The 16,644-nt window shown below is 42.9% G+C and overlaps 1 protein-coding gene across 1 annotated transcript; it reads right to left on the minus strand.

Moving 5' to 3' along the window:
• Window positions 1-302: 302 nt before the first annotated feature.
• Window positions 303-3,671, minus strand: LOC110288336 (WAP four-disulfide core domain protein 18-like). Its single transcript, XM_085829316.1, has 3 exons — window positions 3,590-3,671; window positions 2,748-2,896; window positions 303-329 (listed from the first exon to the last, which is right to left on the minus strand). The coding sequence occupies exons 1-3, from the start codon at window positions 3,669-3,671 to the stop codon at window positions 303-305; spliced, it is 258 nt and encodes an 85-aa protein (XP_085685442.1).
• Window positions 3,672-16,644: the final 12,973 nt, after the last annotated feature.

Raw genomic sequence — 16,644 nt, forward strand, 5'->3', positions numbered from 1 at the left:
GAGATAATGAACCAGGATGTAGGGAGAAGCTGCAGAAACTGTGGTGGCTGTAAGTGAGGCCACTTCATGTCACCGTTTTGAGGGGAGATCTGTAGAGATAGTTTAACTGTAGAAACAAAGAGCAGAATCTGGCCTGGATGAAGGGACTGGAAGACAGATGGATGGCAGGTCCAGATGGGTGAATAAGAAGAAAGGCAGACACGGGAACTACATTGAAGGAGACATAGGTCATCCATAACTTAAGAAGGTAAGCTTTGAGAGGCACAGGAGCAGTGTTGAGCAACAGACAGACACAGGACAGCTTACATCGGCAGATGATGTGTGGGGATCTAGAAAACAGAAGTGACACTAATGTTTCCTAGTGACATTATCCAGTGAACAGGAAGGTTTTACCTTTCTTCACTGATCATCTGTTGCAATCCTCCATAAACGCCAACAATTCAGAGAGAAGCAGTCATTAAACCTGTACATGGCTTACACCCCCTCCAGGAAGGCCAGGGGAAGAACAAAAGCAAATTTCAGGTGCCAGTGCTGACCTTGAAGCATAGGAAGAGACTCAAAATTTCTGGAGGTATTTCAGCTGAGTTCTAACTCCCAATATAAACTGAAATTGGAATTTCTAATGTATGCTTTTATTTTTACATTCTTTCAGATTATGTTCATGTATCAGGTGAGGTGGGTTGGTAGACCTGCACTGAATGCAGGATTCTGAGGTTAGAGCTGTTAGGTTCCACCTGAACATGGAGAAATCAGAAGTTCTGAGCCATCTCAAGTGGATACTGGCAACTGTGTTGAGGTTCTCTGGAAGAGCAGCTACCCAGCCTCTTAACTCCTGCTAAGAAGAACCCATATATCAAAGGTCATGCTTGTGCCTCAGGAGTTTGATATCCACTGCTGCAGGATTTTGGATTATTCTACAATGGGAAATTCCTGAGCCATACCTGCTTCTGTATCATCACCCATTAAATAAATGTAGCTCCAGGAGACCTACTTCATGAGACAGCCTGCTCAGGTCATTTTGGTTGCTTGACTGGACTTATGTTCAAGAGTGCCCCCAGAAAATAGACTTATGTCTTCTGTCTTGTATCTAGTTATAAATGTGGCATGGGGAGAGAAATTGCATAGGAAGACTTGTTCCTCGGACTGATGGGATGCTGCAAGCTCAGTGTACATGGGAGGCTGCAGGGATGGCTCTTCAGGATGGAGTATTCAATGAATGTAGAAATAAGAAGTGAACAAGAGCCGGGCAGTGGTGGCTCAAGCCTTTAATCCTAGCACTTGGGAGGCAGAGGCAGGCAGATTTCTGTTTTCGACCCAGCCTGATCTACAGAGTGAGTTCCAGGACATCCAGGGCTACACAGATAAACCTTATTTTGAAAAAATGAAAAAATAAAACTAAAAAAGGAAAGTGATTAACGAAAATGATGCTGAGGATAGTTTACTTTGGACATAAATACATGAGTACATTGTCACCACATTATATAATCTTTGTCTTCTAAGGATGCTATTCTGGGGCAAGGAAGTAGCCTGGCACGTGCTCTGTGGATTCAGAAGAAATCTTCTGGGGCTGGCCAACATTCATGCTTATGAAGATTGAATCCATCTTCTACATGGCTCTAAGTCATCTGCAATACAGACATGATGATGACATTTTCCTCAGCTTAGAAACCTCTTGTTTGGCCCTTACTCTCTGCTTGGCAGCTCATTGCTGACTAGATGTGGGCTTATTGTGCATTCCCCAACCCAGGCACCTCATCCTTCTGGAACAAGCAATTCCCCAACTCCCAGACTTCTGTGTCTAATCCTTACTCCCTTGTCTGGTCGGCTTTGAGTGTCCTAACTTAAGAAACTCCTAGTTGATCTCTACTCTGACATATTCCCATGCAAAGATACTCACCACTGTGAGAAAGAACTAGAAACTGGTACAGAGCACACATTGACACACAGACTGTTTCTACAGCCTACTGTAGATACCTTTGAATCTCCATTGTAATACATGCCTGCCTGACTTTAAGGTATTCAGTAAAGGAATGTTTCCATTAACTTCATTCTCTTCTCCCTCCCAGGAGCACTAGTTTCCCTGAGAGAGTCAAACCTCTTTGACAGAGGGAGAGAAGAGTGAGATGTCCCAGTTTATGACCATGTAGGTCTAAGTTGTTGTGCCTTGTGTCACTTTAGTCATGGTGGAACTGTCTTTGCAGTGTAGAAGATACAGATCATGTAACCTGGTGTCCTTCTTCGGCCTCCTTCCAGTTCCTTTCTCTTGCACAGACTCTTGTGTGCAGCCAGTGGACAAAGACCATGGGGCTGTCCAAGGAAAATCCCCTGGAAACTGACTCAGTCCCTTGGACATACCTTGACAAGATGTTGTATTATGGATGATAATGGCCCTTGTAGCCTTATATATTTGAATAATCGATTCCTTGTTTTTGGAACTTTTGGGAAACATATTGGGAGGTATGGATTTTTTTGGAGAAATTGTATGTCAGGGGACAGACTGGGAGGTTTCAGAGGCCCATATCTTTACCAGTTAGCTCACTCTTTGCCTCAGGATTGCTTCTGAAGATGTAAGCCTGCAGGCAATGCCCCGGTGCCATGCCTACCTGCCTGCTGCATTGCTCCCCATCACTAGGGTCATGGACTTACTCTCTGAACCTGTAAGCACCCAATAAACTTTCTTCTACAAGTTACATTGATCCTGGTGCCATATTACAACAATAGAAAATAAAACACAGGACTATACTCACCTCACAGACAGGACGTGTGCAGGCATGGCCACACCCATTGCTACAGCACTTCAAGTTGCCAGGGCACGATCCATCTCCTGAGCATAGATCAACACAAATGCCCAAGCTTTCTGGGGAATGTTCAGGACAAGATCCAGGCTTTTCTAATTCTGAAATATACAACGATGTTTATGCAGCCTGAAGCAGACATGAAACAAGGTAGAGAATTGATGCTGGAGATCTGAAGACTCATCACCTGCTGGAGACTGGCTTACTCTATATCCTCCTTTGAACCTCAGGGCCCTTCCCTCAACTTCAACAGCTCCAGTGCTGCTCTTTAGCCCAAGTATTGATTTTGGCACTTGGGAAAGTGTTGTCCCCTTCCACAAGCTATAAGGTCTCAGTAGAAAAAAATCTTCTGACATCATAGCCCCAACCTTGCACCTTAGAAGATGCCATAAAATCTCTAATGACAGCTACAAGTTCGCCCATGAATCCCAAATGCAACATACATGACTCAACCAGAGTACCTGTCCTGATGTGTTTCACAGGCTTTGTCACCTCTTCTCTTCTCTTCTCTTCTCTTCTCTTCTCTTCTCTTCTCTTCTCTTCTCTTCTCTTCTCTTCTCTTCTCTTCTCTTCTCTTCTCTTCTCTCTCTCTCTCTCTCCTCTTCCCTCTCCCTCTCCTCTTTTCTCTCCTTTTTCTTAAGACGACAAGATCAGCGCAGTGATTTTGTAGGCCAAATGCAATGAGTTTGATCCCTGCATTTCCCACGTGGCTTTTCTCTCTGCTACCTCATCAAAGCTTTTACTGGGATTTGAGCCCTATCTGATTTTAGCTTTGATCATCTTAACACACTTACTTTTAGAAGAAGACAGAGCACAGAAAATATTCATGTTCGTAGTGAACAAAGCCACCAGGAGCAACACTGTGGCTGTCTTCATGTTGGCTCTGACTGGGCTGAACTCAAACTAAAGGTTTTATAGCCTCAGTAAAGCTAGAGGTATGGGTGTGGGAGGAAGCAGTCAATGGGGAAATGTATGAAAACAAGAGTTTCCAGAAAGTGCCTGCCCATCACTGGGCTTCTTTTTCTGTTTTATAACTTCTCTCTAATAGGTCTTTGGTAGATTTCAATGATAATCACAAAGGAGTCACGAACACATTTCAGTACCATGTGACTTGTTACACTACATTTTGGCCCTTGTATAAATGATGAACAAGGGAGATACTGTGTAGCTCAGTGTCTCTGAGTGAGAGCTGGAGCAGAGACACCCAGTGAGGAGTGTCAGGGCCCACCTGTGGCTTCCTGGACATCCAACTACATGAGGATGTGGCATGCTTCTGGGAGAGATGAGGCATCTATCTCTGGAGGGATCTGGACCCCTCTTACCTACAGATGTAGGCAATGAAGTCACTCCTGGGGGACATGGATACTCAGAGACTTCTTACTGACCAGGGCCAGTTAAAAGTAAGTAGGCAGGCTCCACGATGATGGGTGGTTGCCTTCCACCAATGCTTTTCTGTAAGTCAGGTCTTTATACAGAAGGCTGCATATGTGAGCAGTGGAGGGGTGGGAACATGCAGTGTCCCTTGTCCCTGAGCAGAGTCTTCTGCTATCCAGGCTATAGACTTTTAGAGAAAGCTGGAGCTGGACAGTCCAAGTGCTGTTAGTATGGCCCAGACACCATGTCATTAGCTTTGCACTGTCTTCTCTCTGTAGGATTCCTTCTGAGGGTTTGAGGGGTTTGTTCCATTGCATGCTTTGTTCCATGTGTTTCCCATCCTTTCTGCAGATTGTGGAGACATTCCTCTGTGTGTGTGTGTGTGTGTGTGTGTGTGTGTGTGTGTGTGTGTGTGTGTTACATTCCTCCTTTGTTGTGTGCCTGCTTTGTTAGAAACACAAGCCAATTGATTTCTATTTTTGTAGTGTCATAATTTATGCAATATTTGTAAAATCACATTATATAGCACTGAGTTTTTTTAGTTAGTTAGTTTTGTTTTGATGATATTGTTTGTTTGTTTGTTTGTTTTTTGTTTGTTTGTCTGTTTTTATGACAGGGTTTTTTTGTGTAGCCCTGGCTGTCCTGAAATCTGCTCTGTAGACCAGGGTGGCCTCAAACTCAGAGATGCACCTGCTTCTCTCTCCCCACTGCTGGAATTAAAGGAGCTCAGCACCACCACTTGGCTTCAGATACAGCAGTTATTAGGGGAGCAATGGGCCAGACAGTTTTGAGAGGATCAGGAGCAGAGCTGTCATAGAAACAGACACAGGACACCTAAATTTCCAATGAAGTTGGTGGGGGGATCTAATAGATAATGGATGCTTATACTTTCCTGGTTCCTGATTCTCCACTGAACAGGAAGGGTTTGTCTTGTCTTCATTGGACCTTGGCAGTGATCCTCCATAAACCCCAAAATGCTGGGCGAACCAGCAATCAAACCTGGACATTGCTTGTACCTCATTCAGGAAGGATTGGGAGGAACAAGAGCACCTTGCAGATGCCAAGCGCTGACCTTGAAGGACAGGAACGGCACACAATTCTTGGTTGTATTTCTGTTCAGTTCTAGCTCCTCGTGTAGGAAGTGGTACTCTAATGGATACTTCTTAAATATTTCAAAAAAAAATTTAATTAATCTGTATATTTCTTTGAGGTAGGGTATTGTGGTCTGAATGCAGGAGTCTGAGTTGTCATATTCCTCTGTAGCTGGAGTAATATGATATTCTGAGCCACCTGGCGCAGATGTTGAGAACAGATCTCTGGAAGAATAGTATGTGCTATTAACCACTGAGTCAGCTCCATATGCTCCTAACCCTTGGTAAGAAGAATCCACATTCATGGTCATGGTTGAGCTCCTGGAGTAACAAATCAGTCCTGAAGGATGTTGCATTGCCTATCACCGGGAATTCCATGCCCTTCCTGCTCCTCCTGAGTCACCATCCAGTAAGGAGAGTATCAGCAAGACTGCTCCATGGAACTGCTAAACTCATTTTGATTGTTTGACCAAGTTACACTCACAAAATAGAAAAAAATTCTCCTGTCCCCCATGTTGTCTGGAGATCCAGGTGTAGCAGAGGGGAGGTATAATCTGAAGTATAGATTTGATCATGATTGTTCCTCTGCTTACAGACCTCTAGTTGTTTAGCCCTAACTCTCTGCTGGTTAGCTCTTTGCTCATTAGATGTGGACTTGTTATCAAGTCCCCTACTAGACACTGTAGCTTTCTGTTTTAATCATATCATGAATTTTCAAGGAGGGTAACACTTCTAACACCTTTTGATCCTGCCTTCCTTGTCTGCTATGCTTTGTGTGTCCTAACTTAAGCTTCTCTTACCTCTTCTGCACTCTTTTTTTTTTAATATTTTTATTACATATTTTCTTCAATTACATTTCCAATACTATCCCAAAAGTCCCCCATAGCGCCCCCCACTTCCCTACCCACCCATTCCCATTCTTTTGGCCCTGGCATTCCCCTATATTGGGGCATATAAAGTTTGCAAGTCCAATGGGCCTCTCTTTCCATTGATGGCCGACTAGGCCATCTTTCGATACATATGCAGCTAGAGACAAGAGCTCCAGGGTTCTGGTTAGTACATCATGTTGTTCCAACAATAGGGTTGCATATCCCTTTAGCTCCTTGGGTACTTTCTCTAGCTTCTCCATTGGGAGCCCTGTGATACATCCAATAGCTGACTGTGAACATCCACTCCTGTGTTTGCTAGGCCCCGGCATCGTCTCACAAGAGACAGCTATATTTGGGTCCTTTCAGCAAAATCTTGCTAGTGTATGCAATGGTGTCAGCGTTTAGAAGCTGATTATGGGACGGATCCCTGGATACAGCAGTCTCTAAATGGTCCATCCTTTCATCACAGCTACGAACTTTGTCTCTGTAACTCCTTCCCTGGGTGTTTTGTTCCCAATTCTAAGAAGGTGCACAGTGTCCACACTTTGGTCTTCATTCTTCTTGAGTTTCATGCGTTTATCAAATTGTATCTTATATCTTGGGTATCCTAAGTTTTGGGCTAATATCCACTTATCAATGAATACATATTGTGTGAGTTCTTTTGTGATTGTGTTACTTCACTCAAGATGATGCCCTCCAGGTCCATCCATTTGGCTAGGAATTTCATAAATTCATTCTTTTTAATAGCTGAGTAGTACTCCATTGTGTAAATGTACCATAATTTCTGTATCCATTCCTCTGTTGAGAGACATCTGGGTTCTTTCCAGCTTCTGGCTATTATAAATAGGGCTGCTATGAACATAGTGGAGCATGTGTCCTTTTTACCGGTTGGGACATCTTCTGGATATATGCCCAGGAGAGGTATTGCTGGATCCTCCGGTAGTACTATGTCCAATTTTCTGAGGAACCGCCAGACTGATTTCCAGAGTGGTTGTACAAGCTTGCAATCCCACCAACAATGGAGGAGTGTTCCACTTTCTCCACATCCTCGCCAGCATCTGCTGTCACCTGAATTTTTGATCTTAGCCATTCTGACTGGTGTGAGGTGGAATCTCAGGGTTGTTTTGATTTGCATTTCCCTGATGATTAAGGATGTTGAACATTTTTTCAGGTGCTTCTCTGCCATTTGGTATTCCTCAGGTGAGAATTCTTTGTTCAGTTCTGAGCCCCATTTTTTAATGGGGTTATTTGACTTTCTGGAGTCCACCTTCTTGAGTTCTTTATATATATTGGATATTAGTCCCTTATCTGATTTAGGATAGGTGAAGATCCTTTCCCAATCTGTTGGTGGTTTTTTTGTCTTATTGATGGTGTCTTTAGCCTTGCAGAAGCTTTGTAGTTTCATGAGGTCCCACTTGTCAATTCTCGATCTTACAGCACAAGCCATTACTGTTCTATTCAGGAATTTTTCCCCTGTGCCCATATCTTCAAGGCTTTTCCCCACTTTCTCCTCTATAAGTTTCAGTGTCTCTGGTTTTATGTGAAGTTCCTTGATCCACTTAGACTTGACCTTAGTACAAGGAGATAGGAATGGATCGATTCGCATTCTTCTACATGTTAACAACCAGTTGTGCCAGCACCATTTGTTGAAAATGCTGTCTTTCTTCCACTGGATGTTTTTAGCTCCCTTGTCGAAGATCAAGTGACCATAGGTGTGTGGGTTCATTTCTGGGTCTTCAATTCTATTCCATTGGTCTATTTGTCTGTCACTATACCAGTACCATGCAGTTTTTATCACAATTGCTCTGTAGTAGAGCTTTAGGTCCGGCATGGTGATTCCACCAGAGGTTCTTTTATCCTTGAGAAGAGTTTTTGCTATCCTAGGTTTTTTGTTATTCCAGATGAATTTGCAGATTGCACTTTCTAATTCGTTGAAGAATTGATTTGGAATTTTGATGGGGATTGCATTGAATCTGTAGATTGCTTTTGGCAAGATAGCCATTTTTACAATGTTGATCCTGCCAATCCATGAGCATGGGAGATCTTTCCATCTTCTGAGATCTTCTATAATTTCTTTCTTCAGAGACTTGAAGTTTTTATTATACAGATCTTTCACTTCCTTAGTTAGAGTCACGCCAAGATATTTTATATTATTTGTGACTATTGAGAAGGGTGTTGTTTCCCTAATTTCTTTCTCAGCCTGTTTATTCTTTGTGTAGAGAAAGGCCATTGATTTGTTTGAGTTAATTTTATATCCAGCTACTTCACCGAAGCTGTTTATCAGGCTTAGGAGTTCTCTGGTGGAATTTTTAGGGTCACTTATATATACTATCATATCATCTGCAAAAAGTGATATTTTGACTTCATCTTTTCCAATTTGTATCCCTTTGATCTCCTTTTGTTGTCGAATTGCTCTGGCTAGGACTTCAAGTACAATGTTGAATAGGTATGGAGAAAGTGGACAGCCTTGTCTAGTCCCTGATTTTAGAGGGATTGCTTCAAGCTTCTCACCATTTACTTTGATGTTGGCTACTGGTTTGCTGTAGATTGCTTTTATCATGTTTAGGTATGGGCCTTGAATTCCTGATCTTTCCAAGACTTTTATCATGAATGGGTGTTGGATCTTGTCAAATGCTTTTTCCGCATCTAACGAGATGACCATGTGGTTTTTGTCTTTGAGTTTGTTTATATACTGGATTACGTTGATGGATTTCCGTATATTGAACCATCCCTGCATCCCTGGGATGAAACCTACTTGGTCAGGATGGATGATTGTTTTGATGTGTTCTTGGATTCGGTTAGCAAGAACTTTATTGAGGATTTTTGCATCAATATTCATAAGGGATATCGGTCTGAAGTTTTCTATCTTTGTTGGGTCTTTTTGTGGTTTAGGTATCAGAGTAATTGTGGCTTCATAGAATGAGTTGGGTAGAGTACCTTCTGTTTCTATTTTGTGGAATAGTTTGTGAAGAACTGGGATTAGATCTTCTTTGAAGGTCTGATAGAACTCTGCACTAAACCCATCTGGTCCTGGGCTTTTTTTAGTTGGGAGACTATTAATGACTGCTTCTATTTCTTTGGGGGATATAGGGCTGTTTAGATCATTAACCTGATCTTGATTCAACTTTGGTACCTGGTATCTGTCTAGGAACTTCTCCATTTCATCCAGGTTCTCCAGTTTTGTTGAGTATAGCCTTTGGTAGAAGGATCTGATGGTGTTTTGGATGTCTTCAGGATCTGTTGTTATGTCTCCTTTTTCATTTCTGATTTTGTTAATTAGGATGCTTTCCCTGTGCCCTCTAGTGAGTCTGGCTAAGGGTTTATCTATCTTGTTGATTTTCTCAAAGAACCAGCTCCTTGATTGGTTGATTCTTTGAATAGTTTTTCTTGTTTCCACTTGGTTGATTTCACCCCTGAGTTTGATTATTTCCTGCCGTCTACTCCTCTTGGGTGAATTTGCTTCCTTTTGTTCTAGTGCTTTTAGGTGTGTTGTCAAGCTGCTAATGTGTGCTCTCTCTAGTTTCCTTTTGGAGGCACTCAGAGCTATGAGTTTTCCTCTTAGAAATGCTTTCATTGCGTCCCATAAGTTTGGGTATGTTGTGGCTTCATTTTCATTGAACTCTAAAAAGTCCTTAATTTCTTTCTTTATTCCTTCCTTGACCAAGGTATCATTGAGAAGCATGTTGTTCAGTTACCACGTGAAGGTTGGCTTTCTATTATTTATTTTGTTATTGAAGATCAGCCTTAGTCCATGGTGATCTGATAGGATGCATGGGACAATTTCAATATTTTTATATCTGTTGAGGCCTGTTTTGTGACCAATTATGTGGTCAATTTTGGAGAAGGTACCATGAGGTGCTGAGAAGAAGGTATATCCTTTTTTTTTAGGATAGAATGTTCTGTAGATATCTGCCAGATCCATTTGATTCATAATTTCTGTTAGTTTCACTGTGTCCCTGTTTAGTTTCTGTTTCCATGATCTGTCCATTGGTGAAAGTGGTGTGTTGAAGTCTCCCACTATTATTGTATGAGGTGCAATGTGTGCTTTGAGATTTACTAAAGTTTCTTTAATGAATGTGGCTGCCTTTGTATTTGGAGCATAGATATTCAGGATTGATAGTTCCTCTTGGAGGATTTTACCTTTGATGAGTATGAAGTGTCCCTCCCTGTCTTTTTTAATGACTTTGGGTTGGAAGTCAATCTTATCAGATATTAGAATGGCTACTCCAGCTTGTTTCTTCATGCCATTTGCTTGGAAAATTGTTTTCCAGCCTTTCATTCTGAGGTAGTGTCTATCCTTTTCTCTGAGATGAGTTTCCTGTAAGCAGCAAAATGTTGGGTCTTGTTTGTGTAGCCAGTTTGTTAGTCTATGTCTTTTTATCGGGGAGTTGAGTCCATTGATATTAAGAGATATTAAGGAAAAGTAATTGTTGTTTCCTGTTATTTTTGTTGTTAAAGTTGGCATTTTGTTCTTGTGGCTGTCTTCTTTTAGGTTTGTTGAGGGATTACCTTCTTGTTGTTTCTAGGGCGTGGTTCCTGTCCTTGTATTGGTTTTTTTCTGTTATTATCCTTTGAAGGGCTGGATTCGTGGAGAGATAATGTGTGAATTTGGTTTTGTCGTGGAATACTTTGGTTTCTCCATCTATGTTAATTGAGAGTTTGGCTGGGTATAGTAGCCTGGGCTGGAATTTGTGTTCTTTTAGTGTCTGTATAACATCCGTCCAGGATCTTCTGGCTTTCATAGTCTCTGGTGAAAAATCTGGTGTAATTCTGATAGGCTTGCCTTTATATGTTACTTGGCCTTTTTCTCTTACTGCTTTTAGTATTCTATCTTTATTTAGAGCATTTGTTGCTCTGATTATTATGTGTCGGGAGGTATTTCTTTTCTGGTCCAGTCTATTTGGAGTTCTGTAGGCTTCTTGTATGTTCATGGGCATCTCTTTCTTTAGATTTTGGAAGTTTTCTTCTATAATTTTGTTGAAGATGTTTGCTGGTCCTTTGAGTTGAAAATCTTCATTCTCATCCACTCCTATTATCCGTAGGTTTGGTCTTCTCATTATGTCCTGTATTTCTTGGATGTTTTGAGTTAGGATCTTTTTGCATTTTACATTTTCCTTGATTGTTGTGCCGATGTTCTCTATGGAATCTTCTGCACCTGAGATTCTCTCTTCCATCTCTTGTATTCTGTTGCTGATGCTCGTATCTATGGTTCCAGATTTCTTTCCTAGGGTTTCTATCTCCAGTGTTGCCTCATTTTGGGTTTTCTTTATTGTGTCTACTTCCCTTTTTAGGTCTAGTATGGTTTTGTTCATTTCCATCATCTGTTTGGATGTGTTTTCCTGTTTTTCTGTAAGGACTTCTACCTGTTTGATTATGTTATCATGTTTTTCTTTAAGGATTTGTAACTCTTTAGCAGTGTTCTCCTGCAATTCTTTAAGGGATTTTTGTGCTTCCTCTTTATTGTCTTCTGCCTTTTTAGCAGTGTTCTCCTGCATTTCTTTAAGTGTGTTATTAAAGTCCTTCTTGAAGTCCTCTATCATCATCAGGACATATGCTTTTAAATCCGTGTCTAGCTTTTCCGGTGTGTTGGGGTGCCCTGGACTGGGCGAAGTGGGGGTGCTGGGTTCTGATGATGGTGAGTGGTCTTGGTTTCTGTTAGTAAGATTATTACGTTTACCTTTCGCCATCTGGTAATCTCTGGGGTTAGTTGTTATCGTTGTCACTATTTAAAGATTGGAGCAGAAGCTGTGTTCCACTCACCAGCAGTCTCTAAATCCTGCGGCGGGGGTCGTGGGTAGCTGACGGTACCCCGGTGCTGGTCCAGCCGGAAGAGGCCTGTGGTCCTACTCAGGCCGTTTTTCTGCTTCCCTAACTAATGCAGTCTCTGGTCCCGCGTGCAATTGGATTGGAGCAGAAGCTGTGTTCCACTCTCCAGAAGTCTTAAGATCCTGTGGTGGGTGTTGTGGGTAGCTGGTGAGTGTCAGCCGACCCTGCGCCCCAGCTGCCCCGGTGCTTTTCTGACCGGAAGAGGGTTGTGGCCCTATGTAGGCCGGATTTCTCTCTCCCCAACCAGAGCAGTCTCATGTCCCGCGTGATTGGACTGGAGCAGAAGCTGTGTTCCACTCACCAGCAGTCCCAAAATCCTGCGGCGGGGGTCGTGGGTAGCTGGCGGGTGTCAGGCAACCCTGCGCTCCCGCTACCCTGGCGCTGATCCGGCCGGGTGAGGCCTGTGGCCCTACTCAGGCCGGTTTCTGCTTCCCTAACTAATGCAGTCTCAGGTCCCGCGCAATTTGATTGGATCAGAAGCTGTGTTCCACTCACCAGCAGTCCCAAAATCCTGCGGCGGGGGTCGTGGGTAGCTGGCGGGTGTCAGGCAACCCTGCGCTCCCGCTACCCCGGCGCTGATCCAGCCGGATGAGGCCTGTGGTCCTACTCTCTTCTGCACTCTTACATCTTCCCTGGCAAAGCTAGTCACCACTTTAGAACTTACAAAAAATGGGTGCAGATCTCATACCAACACTCAGGCTGCATCTGTAGGCTAGTTACATTGACCTTTGAATCTGCTTTCTAGCCCATGCCTGCTGACACATAAGGTATTCAGCAAATGAGTGTTGCCATTAACTTCATTCTCTTCACCCTCCCAGGAACATGTGTTTTCCTGAGAGAGTCAAACCTCTTTGGCAGAGGAGAAGAAGAATTGAGATGTCCAGAGATGTCCAAGGTTATGATCGTATGGCCCTAAGTCATGCTGACTTGTGTTCTCTTTAGTCACTGCCAGATTGGTTTTACACAGTAGAGGGCAGTGCATTCTGTACCACAATGTCCAGCTGCCATGCTCCCCACCATGATGGTCATGGATTCATTCACAGAACCTGTAAGCCCCTAACAAACTCTTTCTTCTGTAAGTTCCCTTGGTCATGGTCTTGTCACAACAATAGAAAGGCAAACCAAGGAGTACACTAACTCTAAAGTGAAGTGGACTCAAGACATACAAACATGTGTCCATATCTGATGTTGCAGCACTTCATTTTTTTCTAGCACGTTTCATCTCCTGAGCATTATACATCATATTTTTCAACACTTCCTGGGGTCAGACTTTGGCAAGATCCAGATTGTTGTAAATCTGAAATGTGCAATGGTGTCTATGAAGCCTGAAGAAGGCAGAAAGCCGGGTTAAGAACTGATAATAGGGACCTGAAAGCTCATCACTTGTAAGAGACTAGCTTATCCCATATCCTCTTTTGCACCCCAAGCTTCTTCCCTCAGCCTCAGCTGTTCCAGTCTTGCTCTTAACCCCAACTGCTCACTCTGGGCCTTGGGAGAGTGTTTTCTCTCTGAAGAGATTATACAATCTCAGAAGAAAGAATGTTCCACCATCACAGCCCCTTCTTTACACCTAAGACACTCTCTCATCACACCAGAACATGGTTCATCTCTGAGCAAGCACTCCCACAGGTCCCAAATTCAAAGTATATCTACCAACTAAAAGAGCTGCCCTTATCTCTATATCAGCTTCTCTCAGACTATTGTCCTGCCTATGTCTCTAAAAAAGCTAAAGAATGCAGAGCGATCACTCTTGTAGGCCAAAGGGAGTAAGTTTGATCCAAGCAGATGTCAAATGGCTTTTCCTGTAATATTGCATCCCAAGGTCCTAGTGAGCTTTGAAGATTCCTTCTGTTTTCAGCTTGGATCTCCTTAACACACTTACTTTTTGGAGAAGACAGAACACAGGTAATGTTCATTCCCATAATGATCAAAGCTACCAGAATCAAGATTGTGCCTATCGTCACATTGTCTCTGGATCAGCTGAACTCACAAAATAATTTATGGCCATAGTAAAGCTAGAATGTTGGGTGTGGCAGGAGCAATCACTGGAGAAGTCCATAAAAAGAAGAGATTTCCAGAAAGGGCCTGTATTTCTTTAAGTAAGTTATTCATTTCCTTCTTAAAATCCTCTACCAGAATCATGAGATATGATTTTAGATTTGAATTTCAGTTTCATAAGTGACTTCTCTCTAATTGTTCTTTGTTAGATGCCAAAGATAACCACCAAAGAGTCACGAACATATTACAGTACTGTGGGACCTGTTACTTAACATCTTGATCATTTTATGAATGATGAGGAAAGGAAATATTTATTTGTTTAGCTCAGCATCTCAGAGTGAGAACTGGAGCAGAGACACCCAGTGAAGATTATCAGGGCTGATCTGGAGCTTCCTGGACATCCAGTTACATAATGATGTAGCATTCTTCTGGGAAAGATGGAGCTTGTGTCTTTATACACAGATGAGATTTCTTTTTTTTTTTTTTTTTTTTTGGTTTTTCGAGACAGGGTTTCTCTGTATAGCCCTGGCTGTCCTGGAACTCACTTTGTAGACCAGGCTGGCCTCGAACTCAGAAATCCGCCTGGCTCTGCCTCCCGAGTGCTGGGATTAAAGGCGTGTGCCACCACGCCCGGCTCAGATGAGATTTCTAAACACTGCAGAATCTGGGATGAAACTGTGGTGGCTCCAGTGAGGCCACTTCACATCACTGGCTTGAAAACAAATCTTCTAGGGTGAGTGTAACTGCAGAAGCCAAGAGCCAGACCAAGCCTAGATGAAGAAACTGGAGCACAGATGCATGGCAAGTCCAGATGAGTGAGCAAGAAGAAAGATAGACAAGGGAAGTACATAGAAGGAGACGTCACTTTAAAGTTAGTATTCTTGTTTTGTTTTTCTATTGTTGTAATAAGACCAGGATCAAGGGTGCCTTACAGAAGAACCAGTTTATTAGGGACTTCCAGTGAGTGAATCTATGACAATCATGGTAGGGAGCATGGCCATAGCCCTCTACTGTGCAAAAACAATCTCACAGTTACTAAAGGGCACAAAAGTCATCATAACATAGGGTCATAGATTCATAACATGGGGTATCATCCTCTTCTCTCCCTCAGTCAAAGAGGTTCAACTCTCTTAGGAAAACATATCCTGGGAGGGTGAAGAAAATGACGTTAAAGGAATGTACTGGCTAGTTTTGTGTCAACTTGACACAGCTGGAGTTATCACAGAGAAAGGAACTTCAGTTGAGGAAATGCCTCCATGAGATCCAACTGTAAGGCATTTTCTCAATTAGTGATCAAGGGGGAAAGGCCCCTTGTGGGTGGGACCATCTCTGGGTTGGTAGTCTTGGTTCTATAAGAGAGAAGGCTGAGTCAGCCAGGGGAAGCAAGCCAGTAAAGAATATCACTCCATGGCCTCTGCATCAGCTCCTGCTTCCTGATCTGTTTGAGTTCTAGTCCTGACTTCCTTGGTGATAAACAGCAGTATGGAATTGTAAGCTGAATAAACCCTTTCCTCCCCAACTTGCTTCTTGGTCATGATGTTTGTGCAGGAATAGAAACCCTGACTAAGACAAATTAGTACCACCATAGTGGAGTATTCCTGTGACAACCTGACCATGTTTTGGGGAGGACTGTGGAAGGACTTTGGAACTTTGGGCTTGAAGAGCCATTTGTCGTTAAGAGCTCTGTCAGATGTTGTGTAGGAGATTGGAAGATAATGTTGAGAACAGTGCAGAAGATGGAGATCTGGCTTGTGAAATTTCAGAGGGAAAATTAAAGACTTTTCAGGGCCATTGCTGTTTTGATTGTGAAGATTCTGTAGTTCTGGTTAGCTGGGGCAGAAGAATCAGCTGTGATTAACAAGATACCAGAACTACTAAAGCAAAAACTTTGCATTACTGGGACTATTGGTGCTGGTTAGCTGGAGCTAAGAAATTAGCGGTAATTAAGAAGAGACCAGCATCGTTGAGGTGACATCTTCTGAATCCACAGAGCCCTTGCTTGTCTACTGCCTAGACCAAGAATTGCATCCTTAGAAGAGGAAGATCTATAATCTTGGGACGGTTTCCTATTGTGTTCATGTACAAAATAAACTATCCTTAGCATTCTTTTGGTTGAAGTCTTGTGTGTGTGTGTGCATCGTATTGAGTCTTCTAATTAGCAGAGGCATCCCTTTAGACTCCCTTGAACACTGAGCCCTCAGGGCCCCAGCAGACAAGGTCCTCCCAATAATTCATCTCCCTCTGCCACTGCCACTCTGTATCTTAGACAAGGCTGGGACATGAGGACATTTTCTTTTTTTTTAAATATTTTTATTAGGTATTTTCCTCAATTACATTTCCAATACTATCCCAAAAGTCCTCCATACCCTCCCCCCCACTCCCCTACCCACCCATTCCCACTTTTTGGCCCTGGCGTTCCCCTGTACTGGGGCATATAAAGTTTGCATGTCCAATGGGCCTCTCTTTCCAGTGATGGCCGACTAGGCCATCTTTTGATACATATGCAGCTAGAGTCAAGAGCTCCAGAGTACTGGTTAGTTCATAGTGTTTTTGCACCTATAGGGTTGCAGACCTCTTTAGCTCCTTGGATACTTTCTCTAGCTCCTCAATTGGGGGCCCTGTGATCCATCCAATAGCTGACTGTGAGCATCCACTTATGTGTTTGCTAGGCCCCGGCATAGTCTCACAAGA

The sequence above is a fragment of the Mus caroli genome, unplaced genomic scaffold, assembly GCF_978045245.1.
Source record: "Mus caroli unplaced genomic scaffold, Mus_caroli_1 scaffold_13, whole genome shotgun sequence".
Classification (NCBI taxonomy): domain Eukaryota; kingdom Metazoa; phylum Chordata; class Mammalia; order Rodentia; family Muridae; genus Mus; species Mus caroli.